The sequence below is a fragment of the Sceloporus undulatus genome, chromosome 4, assembly GCF_019175285.1.
Source record: "Sceloporus undulatus isolate JIND9_A2432 ecotype Alabama chromosome 4, SceUnd_v1.1, whole genome shotgun sequence".
Lineage (NCBI taxonomy): Eukaryota > Metazoa > Chordata > Lepidosauria > Squamata > Phrynosomatidae > Sceloporus > Sceloporus undulatus.
The window spans coordinates 178,182,592-178,197,832 of NC_056525.1; the positions used below are offsets into that span (position 1 = coordinate 178,182,592).

At 38.0% G+C, this 15,241-nt stretch overlaps 1 protein-coding gene across 2 annotated transcripts in view; it reads right to left on the bottom strand.

Moving 5' to 3' along the window:
* Nucleotides 1-15,241, bottom strand: part of CTDP1 (CTD phosphatase subunit 1) — a 77,253-nt gene that overhangs the window by 39,075 nt on the left and 22,937 nt on the right. For both annotated transcript variants that reach the window (XM_042462889.1, XM_042462888.1), the window contains exons 6-10: nt 12,494-12,584; nt 11,775-11,941; nt 7,715-8,782; nt 6,423-6,564; nt 3,806-4,036 (exon numbers count right to left, since the gene is read on the bottom strand). In XM_042462889.1, the coding sequence (XP_042318823.1) occupies nt 3,806-4,036; nt 6,423-6,564; nt 7,715-8,782; nt 11,775-11,941; nt 12,494-12,584 (1,699 nt within the window). The remainder of the gene's footprint in view (nt 1-3,805; nt 4,037-6,422; nt 6,565-7,714; nt 8,783-11,774; nt 11,942-12,493; nt 12,585-15,241) is intronic.

Here is a 15,241-nt window from a genome sequence, read left to right on the forward strand (position 1 = left end):
ACAATAATATATACATAATATCCCCCCTAATAAGAATTAAACACGTTAAGATTAAAAATTACATGAATAAACAATTAAAACCACTCTACTGACATTGCACCTTCAAGGCTTAACAGAAATTAACAGGATGCTCCTTCTTTCCTTTCCATCAAACATCTATGTGGTCCAGATAAAGAATTAGAAAGGATCCCCCCTAGGCCTAGTTCTGCTCTTTCTATGCTTGGGATACACACATTGCGCACCCTAAGTAGAAAAATTGGAAGATGGGGACAAGACATTTGTCCCACAAACTTCCTTCTATAAAGAGACAGCCAACTGAGAGGCTGCTCAAAATTAACCAGAGACTTACTTACTTTTACCTTCTCATTGCTTCTCCCCCTCCCACAAGTACAAACACAATACTGGATCAATTTACACCAAAACCATCAAGAACTGGAACCTCCTCCCCCAGCTACTGATTTTCCTTCTTCAGCAACAAGATCTCTAGATGTGCAATTCCCACTGATCACAAGGCTGGGGGTGCACTAGCACAGGATTTTAAAAGAAACAGGAAGGTATCATATAGTGGGCAAAATCTTATTTTCTAAATCTTTATCCTTGCCTACAATGCTCACCAGATCTGGAACTCCTATGCAATGGCAGACTTTGGTAGCTTACCAGATGACTGGATGCCATCAATTTGGTATCCCAGTAATGAACAAAGCATGGATGATGCCACAGGTCATCGTAATACTAACACATACAGTCTGACAATGTCAACCACTGGCAGCGAATAACAATTCTCTTTTCTCTGCTCCAATTCCCAGTTTGACTAGCGACAACTACTGAAAGCTAGTTAGGATTTTATTCATATTGTCTAACCTTCAGAAACTACCACAGGTACCTCTCACTGTGAGATTGAAATAATACATTCTGTATCAGATGTGATGGAAGTGAATAGAATGCATCATCAGCCTTTCAAGTTCCTGAGAGATTCCTCTACTGGGCTGGGAAAGAAAAAGTGTAAAGGGATTTGAGAGCTCTTGCTGTAGGATTTTTTTATTCTTGCACTTTATGGAAGTTCTGATGTCTCTGAAACAGAGCCTGTTAACACTGCACATTTTGAAGAACTGTGGTTTAGACTACTGCACTGCTGACACAAGCACTTTTAAAACTACACACTCTTCTCTGTCTGAGCAACCAGAAAGCCAAAGCTATGACTATAGGCACATTATTATTATTTGTGTGCTGGCCTTGTAGTATAATATGACAGACTAACTCCATTAACTATGTGTGAATAGTATAGTATACAATTATTAAGCAAGTATCAATTACCATTGTTAAGCCACTTAAAAACTGCATTTTACAGGAAGAAAATGGAAGACTGATAAGAAGATGTTAAGTGTGTGAAACAAGCATGTTGGACATAAAGATTTGAAGCCTTTCTTTGCTGAAGACTCCTGGCAGGACAAATAGTTCATATTAGTGTTTATACTAGGCAAATAAAAAGAGTTATTCTGCTTTTTCAGTTTGTCATTTACACTGCCTATAAGTGCTTAGTTCTATCTACAGTGGAAATAGACAATACTACATCACTGCTGAAATCAGATAAATTCTTTGTATTTTAAAGTTGCCTTTAGCTACTTCCCGCCTACATTTATGCTCCCTCTTCTCCTGATCCAATACATAACAACTGAGTCAATTAAGGGATTAGCATCACAATAGGGTTTTGTTCAAGTGGTGAATGGGTCATCCTTTTGTGCTGGATTCTATAAGGCACAGATATAAGAGTGTAATGGTGCTGTCTAAGACCTATGAAAGTTAAAGAAGCAAAAAGATAGTTAAAAAAATAAATAAAAACTAATGCTTACCTTAGGGCAGGGGTTCTCAACCTTTGATCCTCAAGGTGTTTTTTTGTTTGTTTGTTTTTTTGCACCTCAGCTCTCAGAAGCCTATGCCAGCATAATGGATTCTGGGAGCTGAAGTCAAAAACACCTGGAAAACCCAAAGTTCAGAATCACTGCCTCGGAGTTATACCTTACACTATGTTGTGCAATATTTTGAGTTTTACATAGATCATTCTCAGGTATAATGTTAGAACAAAAGACACCAAGGAGAAAAACACACAGAGCTGACTTCTGATTGCAGTTTAAGGTGGAGATGAAATAATCTCTCACAAATTTTTTAACTGTTTTAATTTTTTAAAATGTTTTTATCTGTGAGCTGCCTTGGGTCCCTTCTGGGGGAAAGGCAGCATACAATAATAATAAAAAATAAATAAATAAAAGTATACCCATATATACATGAATGAGTGTGTGCACATTTGAAAATCAATAGTTATCTGAATATGTCTCTGGCATTAGTAAAAACTCAGAGGTCTGGGGGCAGGGAGGTAAGATTATGTGAGAGCACTTATTTGAAAACTAATGTAACACAACACACTATATATACAGAACGTACATACTGTATATCATCAGGTAGGATAATCTAGTATGAACAAGACTGGATACAGTTCTTGCTAAGGGAAAAAAATCTGTGTAGGCCAGTAAAAGTTTAAATAATAATAATAATAATAATAATAATAATAATAATAATTTTTTATTTTTACCCCGCCTCTGCCACTGGACCGAGGATGCTTACAGTCAGAACAAAATACAGTATAAAATACATCATACAATTGTAAAATATATCCCATTATAATTATCCCATTATTCTCTCCTTCCCACCATACCATAAAACTACCAATTAAAACAATCAGACAGTTAAACAACAAACAGTAGAGAGATGGGTCGTTTGGGGTGTTTTACATGATGATCAGCATTCATGAGATCCAGTGGGAGTGGGAAGAGATCCATCTTGACAGCCTTCTTAAAGATGTCAAGATTATTAATGTTTCGTATGTCTTCTGACAAGCCATTCCATAGTTTGGGAGTGGCAGATGAAAATGTCCTCTGGGTAACTGTTGCTAACCTAATCTTAGTTGGTTGTAATAGGTTTTTCCCAGAGGACCTGAGTGTGTGAGGTGGATTGTATGGAAGAAGGCGATCCCGCAAATAGGTTGGACCCAAGACATGAAGGGCTTTATAGGTCAAAACGAACACCTTGTACTGTGCCCGGAAACTGATAGGCAGCCAGTGAAGAGATTTTAAAGTAGGAGTTATGTGGTCACTTCTCGCTGTTCCGGTGACTAACCTGGCTGCCATATTTTGAACTAATTGAAGTTTCCAGACTTATCTGCCTTCTTACACTAGTTCTGTAATTTCACTTCTGGGCAGCTAAGTAGGTTGCCCTGTGTAGTACTTTTAGAAATACAGTGGTGGTTGTGTACCTTAAAATAAAAATAGATAGTACAAAATTGTAATTCTGTTAAATCTAGGCAAAATAAAAACCAAATTTACAGTAAGCACTTAAAATACATATTAAAACATAATTCAGAAAACTGACTTGAAATAAAACAAGTTGTCTTTTTAATTGTAAGATTCAAGATGAAGATAATCAAAATGACCATTGCTTGCTGAATTTTATTCTGATGCAAAAACAACAACAAAAAGTGCAGTGCATTACTGTCATTTATTTCAACTTGGTATTGCAGACTTATGTGCACTAGAGGAGCAGAAAGTGGAACAATTGCTTTCTCAAGTTTTCTGTAAGTCAGCTATTGTGAAAGATTTAATACACATAAGGATTCAAAAATAACATTTCACGTTTTGTACTACCCATGGCAAGAGGGGGAAAATATTATTGGAGTTATTTCTTTCCAAGTTTGTTCACATCATAACCCCACACAAAACTTTAAGATTGTTTGTGAGCTATATTATTGATATACCTGAACAAGGAATGTTCGCCATGGACTGGTAGACCAAGAGAGGGAGATGGTCCTTGAATATTCATAGACTGACTGGAATTCTGAGAGCCCTTCCTAATTAGTTTTCCAGTGTTGGGATCATAAAGCCGAACTTCAGGACCAGGCTGACACTTTGGATGAATCGGAGTTGGATGAAAAAGGGCAGTTTGGAAAGCACTGTGTATATCTGGAAACATGGCAGGACTGTTCTCTCTGTTAGATAAAATATTTAAAATATTCATTAGATTAGCAGCCAGCCTCAACATACTTTAAAAAATGTAAATGACATCTATTTGGATTAAACTTTTAATTGTAGATCAGCAACTGCTTATGTAAATAAGCTGATCTGAAACATAGCCGTGTACATAATTTACTTTAGATTTGGAAACAATATATTTATTATTGAGTTTTTCACCACAAGATTAATATTTCACTTTTCCATATTTTTTTAAAACAGAATTTGGTTTTCTCCTTAATGTCTGCAAATGGAAAAACACAATTATTCCATGGATAAAGAAACACCAAAACTCTCTGTCACACACAACCACACAATGCTTAAAAAAAGGTGGGGGATATGCGAAAAAGGGTGAAGGTAACATTCTATTTTGAAAAGTTATCTTCCAATCGAAGCTGAAGTTTCCACTGAACTGAATTCAATGGAAACATTTCATTACAGTTCCGTGTTTAGACATTTTTATACTATAACTTTTATTAGCATAATTTTTAACAAACCCTGTTACTAATATATATAGCATTGTTATAGATTCTTACCAATAAGATTTAAAATCACATAATTAACTACTGTTCAGACCAAAGTGCATACTCCTGCCTAGCTAGTTACGCATTAATCTTTATTTCAAATGCTAGCCATTTCTCCAAAGATACTTTTATAGCTCAGTGTGGAATCCCAATTATTTTTTTTACAAAAATTGAATATTATTCATCAGGTTTTAAACTGGGTTGTATAAAAAAATCTGTAATGTGCATTAAATGAGATCAAAGCAATTTAAAAAAAATATAACAACCCAAATCTCCAGTTCTGAAATGAGTTCAGGGCTTGTTCTGAAGAATAATTCCTTCGACATTACAAATACAATGTAATCTAATACACAGATTCTTCAATGAAAGGATGATTGTTACTTAACCTCTAGACTAGGTTTTGAGGATGCACGGGGTTGGGGGCTGTAGTGGAAGGACAGATTGTCCACCACACAGTTCTGCTGTTAGAAGTCATACCATCAGTGGATCAACTTTGCTGGCCTGAGTCCTTTACAGCAATAGTCCTGAAGGAGCAGTCATCCTGCTTTTCTCAGGGCAAATCTTGAAAGGAGATGCCAATATGATTCTATTTTTACTGAGGATTTTCTTGAAGAATTACTATATCGTATTTTACAACGAATTTTTTAAAAAATGAAACCCATGGGAAGAAAACGGAACTTTATTCCTATAAATTCTATTGTACTGTATCATTTAGTTGTGCTTCATACTGAGGCATTTAAATCTTTGCACGTCGCTTTGATTGTCTCAACAAAAAGCAGGACAGAAATAAAAGTTTTATTATTTATTTCTCTACTACTTCTTTTGAATGGCAAGGATTAAGTTATAAATACAGTCACAGATTATTCAAGCCAAATACAGTGGGCCCTCCATATCCGTGGACTTGCCATACATGGCTTTGAACATCTGGGCATGGCCGGGGATGGCCAGCCCATGAGGGGGGATGGAAGAGACAGGAGGAGGAAGGAAGGAGCCATGGAGGAGGAAGGAGTGGGAATAAGAGGACGGAGGAAGCAGGAAAAGAAAAGAAGAGGCAGGAGGAGGCAGGAAGAAGCCGCGGAGTAGGAAGACGAGGAGAAAGGAAGAAGAGGGCAAAGGAGGAAGGAACAGATGGGAGCCCTGGTGGTGCAGTGGTTAAATGCCTGTACTGCAGCCATTCACTCAAAACCACAAGGTTGCGAGTTCAAGACCAGCAAAAGGGCCCAATCTCGACTCAGGCTTGCATCCTTCCAAGGTCGCTAAAATGAGTACCCAGACTGTTGGGGGCAAATTAGCTTACTTGCTAATTAGCTTACTTGCTGTTCACCGCTATGATCTTTGGAATTGCGGTATATAAATAAAAAAACAAACAAACAACCCCCCCCCCCAAAAAAAAACCAGTGGCATCCCTGGATGGGGACCCCTTACAGGCACTCCTTGCAGGTCTCCGGGTGGGCAGTGAGCAGCCATTCCTGTGGCCTGCGTGGTGCTTCCCCCACTCACATGCCATTTCCCCAGAAGTCCCACCCCCTGCACCAGGGTGGGATCACCACTGGGTGAAAAGAAGCTGCAGCAGTGGCGGAGGAGGAGAAGGAGTGGAAGGAAGCGGTGGAGGTACCTTGCCGCCCACCGCCTCAGGTAAAAGCAGGGAGGGAAGGAGGATGCATCCAGTGAAAGTCCCATTGTCCCCAATGGTGGTGCAGTCACACATTTTAGTATCTGCAGGGGGGGGGGGGGGAGGTCCAGAACAGATCCCCTGCAGATACCAAGGGCCCACTGTAAAGAATGAACAAGATGGCTCTGCACAAGAGTTGGCTTGCTGGGTTAAAGCATTACTTTTTACCTTTGTGTTTTAAGGTAATCATCCTTCAAAGGAAACAGTTGTTCTTCTACTTTGTCCCAACGCTCTAAGCAGCTCCACAACCAATCTGGATTTACAATATGGAGATTTTTACAGCTCTGACCTTGCCGGACTTTTTCTGTACCTGTATAAACAACTGAACGTAAGTGTTTGTAACAGAAAAGCTTTTTTTTTTTTGTAATAGATCAATTTATGGATGCAGTTTATTAGAAACAGTACCAGCTCATAGGACTGCAAAAATTTCCCCCCCCATCATCACAGTGCTGAGTATCTTGTGGATATCAAGTGCTAATAATGCCAATTAAATCCATTTCATTCCAGGTTTTAGCACAAAAAATGTGGAAAACTCAAGGGACATGCATGCATGACAATACCTTTTCAAGGCACGATTTCAGTGCAGCTAAAGAAGATAGTTAAACAAAATGAATTCCAATCCACTGTGGATGTTTCTAAATGTACCTGGGCTACCTCCTCAATGCTAACAGAAACCCCTTAAAAGCGAATCAACAAGTCTTGGTAATAGAAATAACTAAGATTTTGAGCTTCACTTAAATGTTTTACAAATAAATTCCAGTTGTAAAAGTAGCACAATTCTTTAGTACCTGTAGACAAATATTTTTCACTGATAGGGTCAACAAATATTCAGATAAATTACCTGGACTTTTCCAGATACAACTTGGACTAAAAGAGTAAAGCTTCCAGAGTGGACCTCTATCACCTCTCAGAATGTAGGCTTTTATCAAATATTGGAATTTACTTAAGAAATTTTGTGCTCAAACGTATTTGAACGGCGGTTCTGAAAGCTTCTTGCATTGCTGGAAGCTTCAGATGATTACTTATTTCAGGAATGGAAATTGCTGAGGTTAGGTCCTCTGAAACTTATTTTACCCTAGCTACATTTTCCCCAACCAGCTAAAAGCTTCTGGACCACCCAAACCTGGTTTTAATTTTAAAAAACAAAACAAAAACAAACAAACAAACAAAAAACCCAGGCATTTTCCTCCTCAAACTTCACCCACAGCACTCCTAGAGGCAGGCAGGAGTGGTAGACTAACATTAAGACCCCTCCCCATCCCAGTCAGAAATTGCAATCAGAAATGAGGTTGTTACAATTTTTGGCTGCAGCTAAAAATGCCATTATGAAACTTCCTGCAGGAGCAAAAATTGGTCTTCAGTGCCACCATTTCCCACTCCAACCTATTCACACAGACACACGATTTACATTTATGGTTATTACATATGGTTTGTTTGGATCCATTATGTATTATACTTACCAGCTCTTGCTGCAATAAGATGAGTTGTCCTATTAGGGTCATCTTCATTTAGTACTAGGTTTTTTGCAATCTTAGCACCAAGTGCAGTAGCATGATAATGTTCTCGTGTATTTTCTATAGGATAATTTGTTGGGTACAGTCCACTAAATAAAATGGTAACACCTGACAACACTTTTTGTTTCAGTTCTGGCACTATTTTTCTTATATCTGGAATTTCATCAGTTTCTTTCCTTACATATTTATCATATTTTGAATAGTAATCTGTGTGCACCCGCACAAGAATCTCTTCAAGATATATCAAATGGTCATCCTGGTCTGTATCATCATCATCATCTTCTTCCATGCTTTGATCTAATGATTCTCCCACAGTTATCCCAGATTGCTCACTATTTTGAGACTCTGTCTCAGCCTCCTTCTTGTCCGAACATCCATTTCCTAGACTACAAAGGCTATCTTGTTCACTCTCTTCATGCACTTCTAGATCAAATGGCTTGGTATGAGGATTGCTGCTAGGTGAGGATATAGTGTCACCAGAATGGTTTTCCTGTCCATCTTTTTCCACATTAGTATCAGTTCCAAGAAGCACTATACTTTCTTCCTGTACAGGCCGCTTCGATTTTCTCCAGCTTCTTTTCCCTTCATTTTCGCTATCTGTGGCAGAAGAAGAAGATGATTTCCTAGCATCCAACCCACTGTCACTTTCACTATCACTAGATAATTCAAAGTCCAAATAATTTGTTGCCTTGTTTGAAGTCTGCTGCTTGCCTGTAACTATCCTTTTATCCTGGTCTGAAGACACAAGAGAGTCCTTGGCAATCATCAGATCACTTGCACTGGTAACATCTGTTAGATGATCAGTAACATTTACAGAATCTTTAACTTTGTCATTAGAATTTAAATCCCAGGATGAGGTCTCACTCCTGATAGAGTTGTTGCCATTTATTTCCTTTGTAGTTTTTCTAATACCATTGCTTTGTTCTTCTGTATTTCCAACATTCTTTACTTCTTCCGAGTCTTTTGTTACTGCTACTGGATCAGATGTCTCACTTAACTTTGAGGAATGATTTGCTGTGTTAAATACATATAGGAAAATTGATTATTTTGTAATCTGTAGAAGACAGCTAAAATGTTTTGAACAAATAAATAAGTGTATATCTTATCCCCTGAGAGTTAAACAGACTTAATACTTATATTTATTTATGTCAGTAGCTTCAGAGAATACCAAATAATAATGATAAAGTGGCAGAGAAACCACAAAGAGAATGGTGCACCTGATAGCTTAGTATGCAATGCAAAACAACCAGGAGCCTATGAATAAGCAACAAAATCACCACAGGGAATGGTGAAGAAAGAATAACTGATTGGTATGGAAGAGGAAGAAAAAAAAATAAAGAAGATAAGTATACAAGCAATTTGCTGGGTGAGGGTCCTGTATGCCAGTTTTGATTTGATTTTATTAATGTAAATTGACTGCTTTTCACATAATAAAAGCTGCTTTGCTTATTTATATTGGAATTTACAGAAATACGCTTTCCCAATATATAGCATTCTATATGTAATAAATTTTGATAATGTATATAGGAGGAACATAGTTGAGTATGCTGCTCACTATATGCTTCTGGGGAGGGGTGAAACTTATTTACACTCCCTGAAATATAAGACAGAATTAAATTGTTGATCCCAATTAGAAAAAACTCCCTGACTGAATGAAACTTATATAAATTCTAATGTATAGATTTCCCATTGCTTCACTGGGTCTACTCTGGCTGTAACTACTGTATCTATTCGACTATACGTTGAGAAATTTATTCCCCAAAATTAGGGGTAGATTTATATAAGGATCAATACATCAGTAGTTCTAAGAAAGGTCCTAAAGCAAGCAAACAAGCCTGATACCCCAATCTCCATTGAACAGCAATTCCTTCCCCCTCCAGACCGTTTGCAAGCCTTTGCTTCCTTGCAGAAAAACGCCCCATCTAAAAACACTTGCTTCTCTCTTGCTCTGTTTTGCAATCCCTGGCTTCCTATGGAGAAACCTCTCCATTTAGATCCACTTGCTTCTCTCTTGCTCCGTTTTGCAAGCCCTGGCTTCCTATGGAGAAACCTCTCCATTTAAATGCACTTGTTTCTTTCCCTGGTCCCTTTTGCAAGCCTTTACTTCCTATGGAAATCCTCTCCATTTAAATCCACTTCCTTCTCTCCCTGGTCCCTTTTGCAAGACCTGACTTCCTATGGAAACAACTCTCCATTTAAATCCACTTGCTTCCTTTCTCAATCCAATGTTAAAACCTCTCCTCTAGCACCTGGGAATCAATTGGGAGAGGTCCAGAGAAGGAGAAGGAGGGTGTCCAGGAATGCTGTCAACATGATAAGAGCCTGCTCGCCAAAAGAAAACCACACTGAACTGCCAAGAAGCAGTTCCTCAACAATGCCAAATGATGTCCAATAGAATACAGTATATACTCGACTATAAGCCGACCTCATGTAGACGTCGAGGGCAAGTTTTAGGGCCAAAATTATGGATTTTAATATGACCTGTGGATAAGTCGAGGATAAAATCTAGGGGCATGTAACTAAGTATCTAAAGGATGATGCAAAAGAAAACAATATCAAAGAACTTACACAATTCTAGCAGGCATAACTGTGCTCAAAATAAAGGCTGGATGGATGAGAGAATAGAAGGGGGCTGGTGACTACAATGTTGCCTTGCACCAGGGGAGGGTTCCTTTTTTTAAAATAAGAGTTAAAGTACCTATATTGGCCCATTGATAAGTCTACTGAGGTTTTTTGGATCAATTTTTTAACTAAAATTTCTAGACTTATACATGAATATATACAGTAAGCCACAAGCCAGTCCAAAGTTCAGGATTACAGAGAGCAATACTACCAGTCCGTTTGAGGTCAAGAGTGCCAGAGGATTGGTCAAAGTGTCCGGTCTGAGGTCAAGGACTCAAAGGCAGTCAAAGATCTAGGAAGCCAGGAATCAGATCAAGCAGCATTCACTAATGAGAACCAATACACTCTGACAAAGAGAGCTCAGCATCTGCCAGATGTCTTACATCTAGCTCCCTTATCACAGCTGCTGATTGCTTAATGAGCGTTTCTCAGCAAGTCTCTTGGAACACTGAAGGCACACCCTTTCTGATCTCCTCTGGCTAAAGATAGGAACTTCAATGCTCTGCTGCTCTATGTCCCCCAAGTCTGGCACTTCTACTGAGGCAAGGCTGGGCTGCTGAGCCCCAGGCTCCACTGGAGGAGATCTCACAGAGCTAGGGTCTGGATGAGTCAAATCCACTGGGGCTGGGAGAGCAGAGCTGGGACCTGGCATAGCCTCAGGTTCCGCCTGCACCTGAGGAGTCCTTCTCGTTGTCCTCCGAGTCCTCCTCGTGGCTGGCCACGAAAGAGGGGTGCAAGTGGTATTTCCCCCTTTCCATCCTTCCTTATAGCCCCCTAAGTTTTACCCTAGACTTATCCATGGGTCATATCAAAATCCAGGATTTTGACCCTGAAATCTTCCCTCGACTTATACATGAAGTCAACTTGCACACAAGTATATACGGTAACAACTAGACCTAGGAAATAAGAGGCGGTTTCAACTTAAAATTATTTTTTTCCAACTAACAATTTTCTTAAAAGAAACTGTATTTTATTTTGATTCTGCAGTCAACATTTCTTGGCATTTATTATCAAGATATATGTCAGTTCTCTTAAATATATGCTTATCCTTTGCTATGTGGTTGAAGGTAAAGGATAACTGTACAAATTGCCTGAATATCACATAATAAGAACCCTCAAATGCCATTTAGTAATATAAATGCAATGTATAGATCCACCAAGGAGTTGTGTAATCTCTAGACATTCTGGAAAATAAACAACAGTCACATTTGCTAGACAGATGACAGGACAAATTATAAACCTACATTCCACATTTTATTGTTTTCAAAAACTGTTGGGGATTAATTTAAAAAAATAGAGAAAGATACTCATGGAATAGACAAATTACCTTCTAAATGAGGAAATCACACACACACATCTATTTATATTTAACACATACACTTACCTTTCTTTCTCATTTGGGCTTCCTTTGATCCAGGTGGTGCATTGATATCGCCTGTACCCTGAAAGTATACATACTTCTTCACAGTTATCAAATTAGGTGCAAATTTCCAGACATCCTCTCTGTCATCAATAATACAAACCATGGAATCTCCACAAGGAAATAAATTTCTAGAAACAGAAAAGGGAGTCCACAAAATAGGTGACTATATACAGGCATTACTTGGTAAAGATGTAAATATATTTTAAATTACTCCTTTACAATAATTTTCACATTATTTGTTTGTTTTTGTGATGCAACTACCATGCCATCTATATCTTCATAATAACTAGTAACAGTTTTGCCTGAAACTTTTCAGAATCAAAAAAGGTGATAATATATATCAAAAGCAAAATTTAATAAAACCAACCCCTTTAGTTTTAATTCCACAGATAAACATATCAAATTTACCAAGAACATAACTAAACCTGAACATTAAACACCCACTGACAAATCAAAACAGAGGAATACTAAACTGAAGACAGAACAGAATAAACCAGGATGCTTAATTAACAAACAAGATGGGATTTCTTTAGAATAAAAAAGCATTGAGATATATTTCCATGCAAAGACTTAAGGACGTATGTACTATATTCTTGTTTTATTTTTATTTTTCATTCCCTCCACCCCCAGTAATATCCTGTCAACTATTTCACAAGAAACATTAATCTCCCAATACATACCTAAGATTCCCAGTTTTAGAACATGGATCAATACATTCATCCCTTGATAATATTCGATGAGAAAAGAGCTTCTTTTCAGAGTCCAAGAATGCTTTTAAGGGGGAAAAATATGAAATTAATAACTTATCAATAGTATTTTATGTACTTTTCACAAAGATTCTAATATTATGCACCATTCCCTTTAATATAAGATCAGTCTTTTTAGACAAATTATTTAACCTGTATTTCTGAGCATATGTGAAATTAATTGATGAGACTTTCAAATATTCCCTCGCACTACATAAACATTAAGTAATATGAATTAAGTATCTACTGACACTATGAGATTAAAAGGTAAAAGTAGTCCCTTGACATGAATGTCTAGTCGCAACTGACTGTAGGGGATGGCGCTTTTTGGCGGCGCCATTTCTAAGCCGAAGAGCCAGTATTGTCTGAGAACTACACCGGTGGTTATGTGGCCAGCATGACTACACTGAACACTATTACCTTCACACTGTGAAGTGGTACCTATTTATCTACTTGCATTTGCATGCTTTCCAAGTGCTAGGTTAGCGGCAGCTGGGACTAATGTCAGGAGCTCACCCCATCATGCAGCACTCAGGCCTCCAACTGCCAACCTTCCAATCTTTCGATCGTCAGAATTGGCATCTTAACCACATCCCATTTTAATGAGATTACTATGAGATTAAAGGATGCTTAATTCTAATCAACATAATATACAATGTGAATGAGTTTGACAAGATGTGTTAGGTACTGCAAGACAAAAACAGAAGTTTCCAAACCCTATGTTTATGGTTTTAAAGAATGTATGATATGAGTAAATTACCCAGATACTTAATGTCTGAGCAAGAACACTGGATTAGCAAGCATCACAATATGTTAGATTCAGAATTTGGCTTTTGCTAACTGAAAAGTTCTCCTCACCAAGTTCATGGAATCGTATTAGAAGAGACCACAAGAGCCATCCAGTTCAACCCCGCTATGACGGAATACACAATCAAAGCACTCCCAACAGATACCATCCAGCCTCTACTTGAGAACCTCGAAAGAAGGAGACTCCACCACCTAATTCCAATTTTTGGAACCTCTGACCATCCCATTCAGCTGGTACCCCCTAACCCTGGTATTTCAGAGGGATGGTGAGTTTGCTAGAAGGAAAAGATAGGGAACTCTGTTTCCATCAGTTCAATTGCATGTATGTAAAAGTAAATCCAACTTGTGTTCTGTAGAGCTAACAGCACCCCCACTTCCATAGCAAGTGCCAGGACTAAAGGGACGCCATAATGAGGAGGAAGCAAGCTTGTTTTCTGTTGCTCCAGAGACTAGGACCAGGAACAATGGATGCAAGCAACAGGAAAAGAGATTCCACCTCAACATCAGGAGGAACTTCTTGTAAGGGTTGTTCGACAGTGGAACACACTCCCTCAGAGTGTGGTGGAGTCTCCCTCCTTGGAGGTCTTCAAGCAGAGGCTGGATGGCCATCTGTCAGGTATGCTTTGACTGAGATTTCTTGCATGGCGGGGGGTTGGACTGGATGGCCCTTGTGGTCTCTTCCAACTCTATGATTCTATGGACCATTTCCCTTATTTGTTCAGCACTATGCCTTGAGACTGCAAGTAGTTAAAGCAAGTGGACATGCGTTACAATGCTTAAGCAAAATGGGCAAGTTAAAGGGAGGATTTAGACAGAAGTTCTTGCAATTTCAGGTTTTAAGTTATACTTGTAAGATTTATAAATAAATGCTTCTAAGCTACCTTGAAATAGTTGCATTTTAAAACATGACTTTTATCAACTGCCTGACAAAATCTTTGAGCATTTGTCAAAATGGTAGGAATAAAAAAATAAAACAAATTAATTATTATTAATTAAGCATCTGATTTCTTCATGTAAAGAAATTACCATTCCAACAAAGCTTAGAGGGAAATCATTAATTTTAATGTAGGACTGCACAATATATGGCCAGTGACTCACATATGGCAGTTCAGTGAGTTTCCTGAATTTGTTCCCTGGCTGGAAGTACAGTAACTGAAGGTCTGCCAAGTACCGGACAGGTTAGACTTCATGTGGCAGGCTGAATTCAGTTCTGTTGGTCATAAAAAGCTTTGTTATGTTCCCCAAATATGATTCCTGCAAGCATCTTTAAAAAAATAAAACAAAACAAAATGCTGACAAAATTTCTAAAAAATATAAAATTGTGACATGTATTCTACTGTGCAGATTCCATTTTCAAAGTGAGTGGTAATTCCCACTTTTAGTGAGCAATATATTCAGAAGTGACTACACAGTACTTTCTACAAGTCCCAGTAAAGACTTTAACTATACAATTCCTTAAAGCACTGGTCACTTATTAAAAATTGTACAAGTAGGCCAACCTATTTTATCTTACACGAATAACTTAAAACCCATGAAAGCAAGAAACTTTGAGAGTTAAGGATAGAAGTTCAACCTTAACTCACCCGATTTTGCTTAAGAATTTCAGCAAATTCATGTAGGCTCATCCCTGATGTGAGACCCTTGCAGTACCTAGGCATAATGAAGTGAAAGAATTAGCTAGAGAGAATCATTACAAAGTAAATGTAGAAAGATGAATTGGTGAACTAAAGTGAAATAAGACACATAATTTGAGAAATAACAGTACTGTAGAATGAAAATAAATTACATTAACAAAATATTTCCATACAAAGTCAATTCCATAATTCATCATGCATAGTAATTCATATGTAACATCAACTAAAACTGTCAACTAGA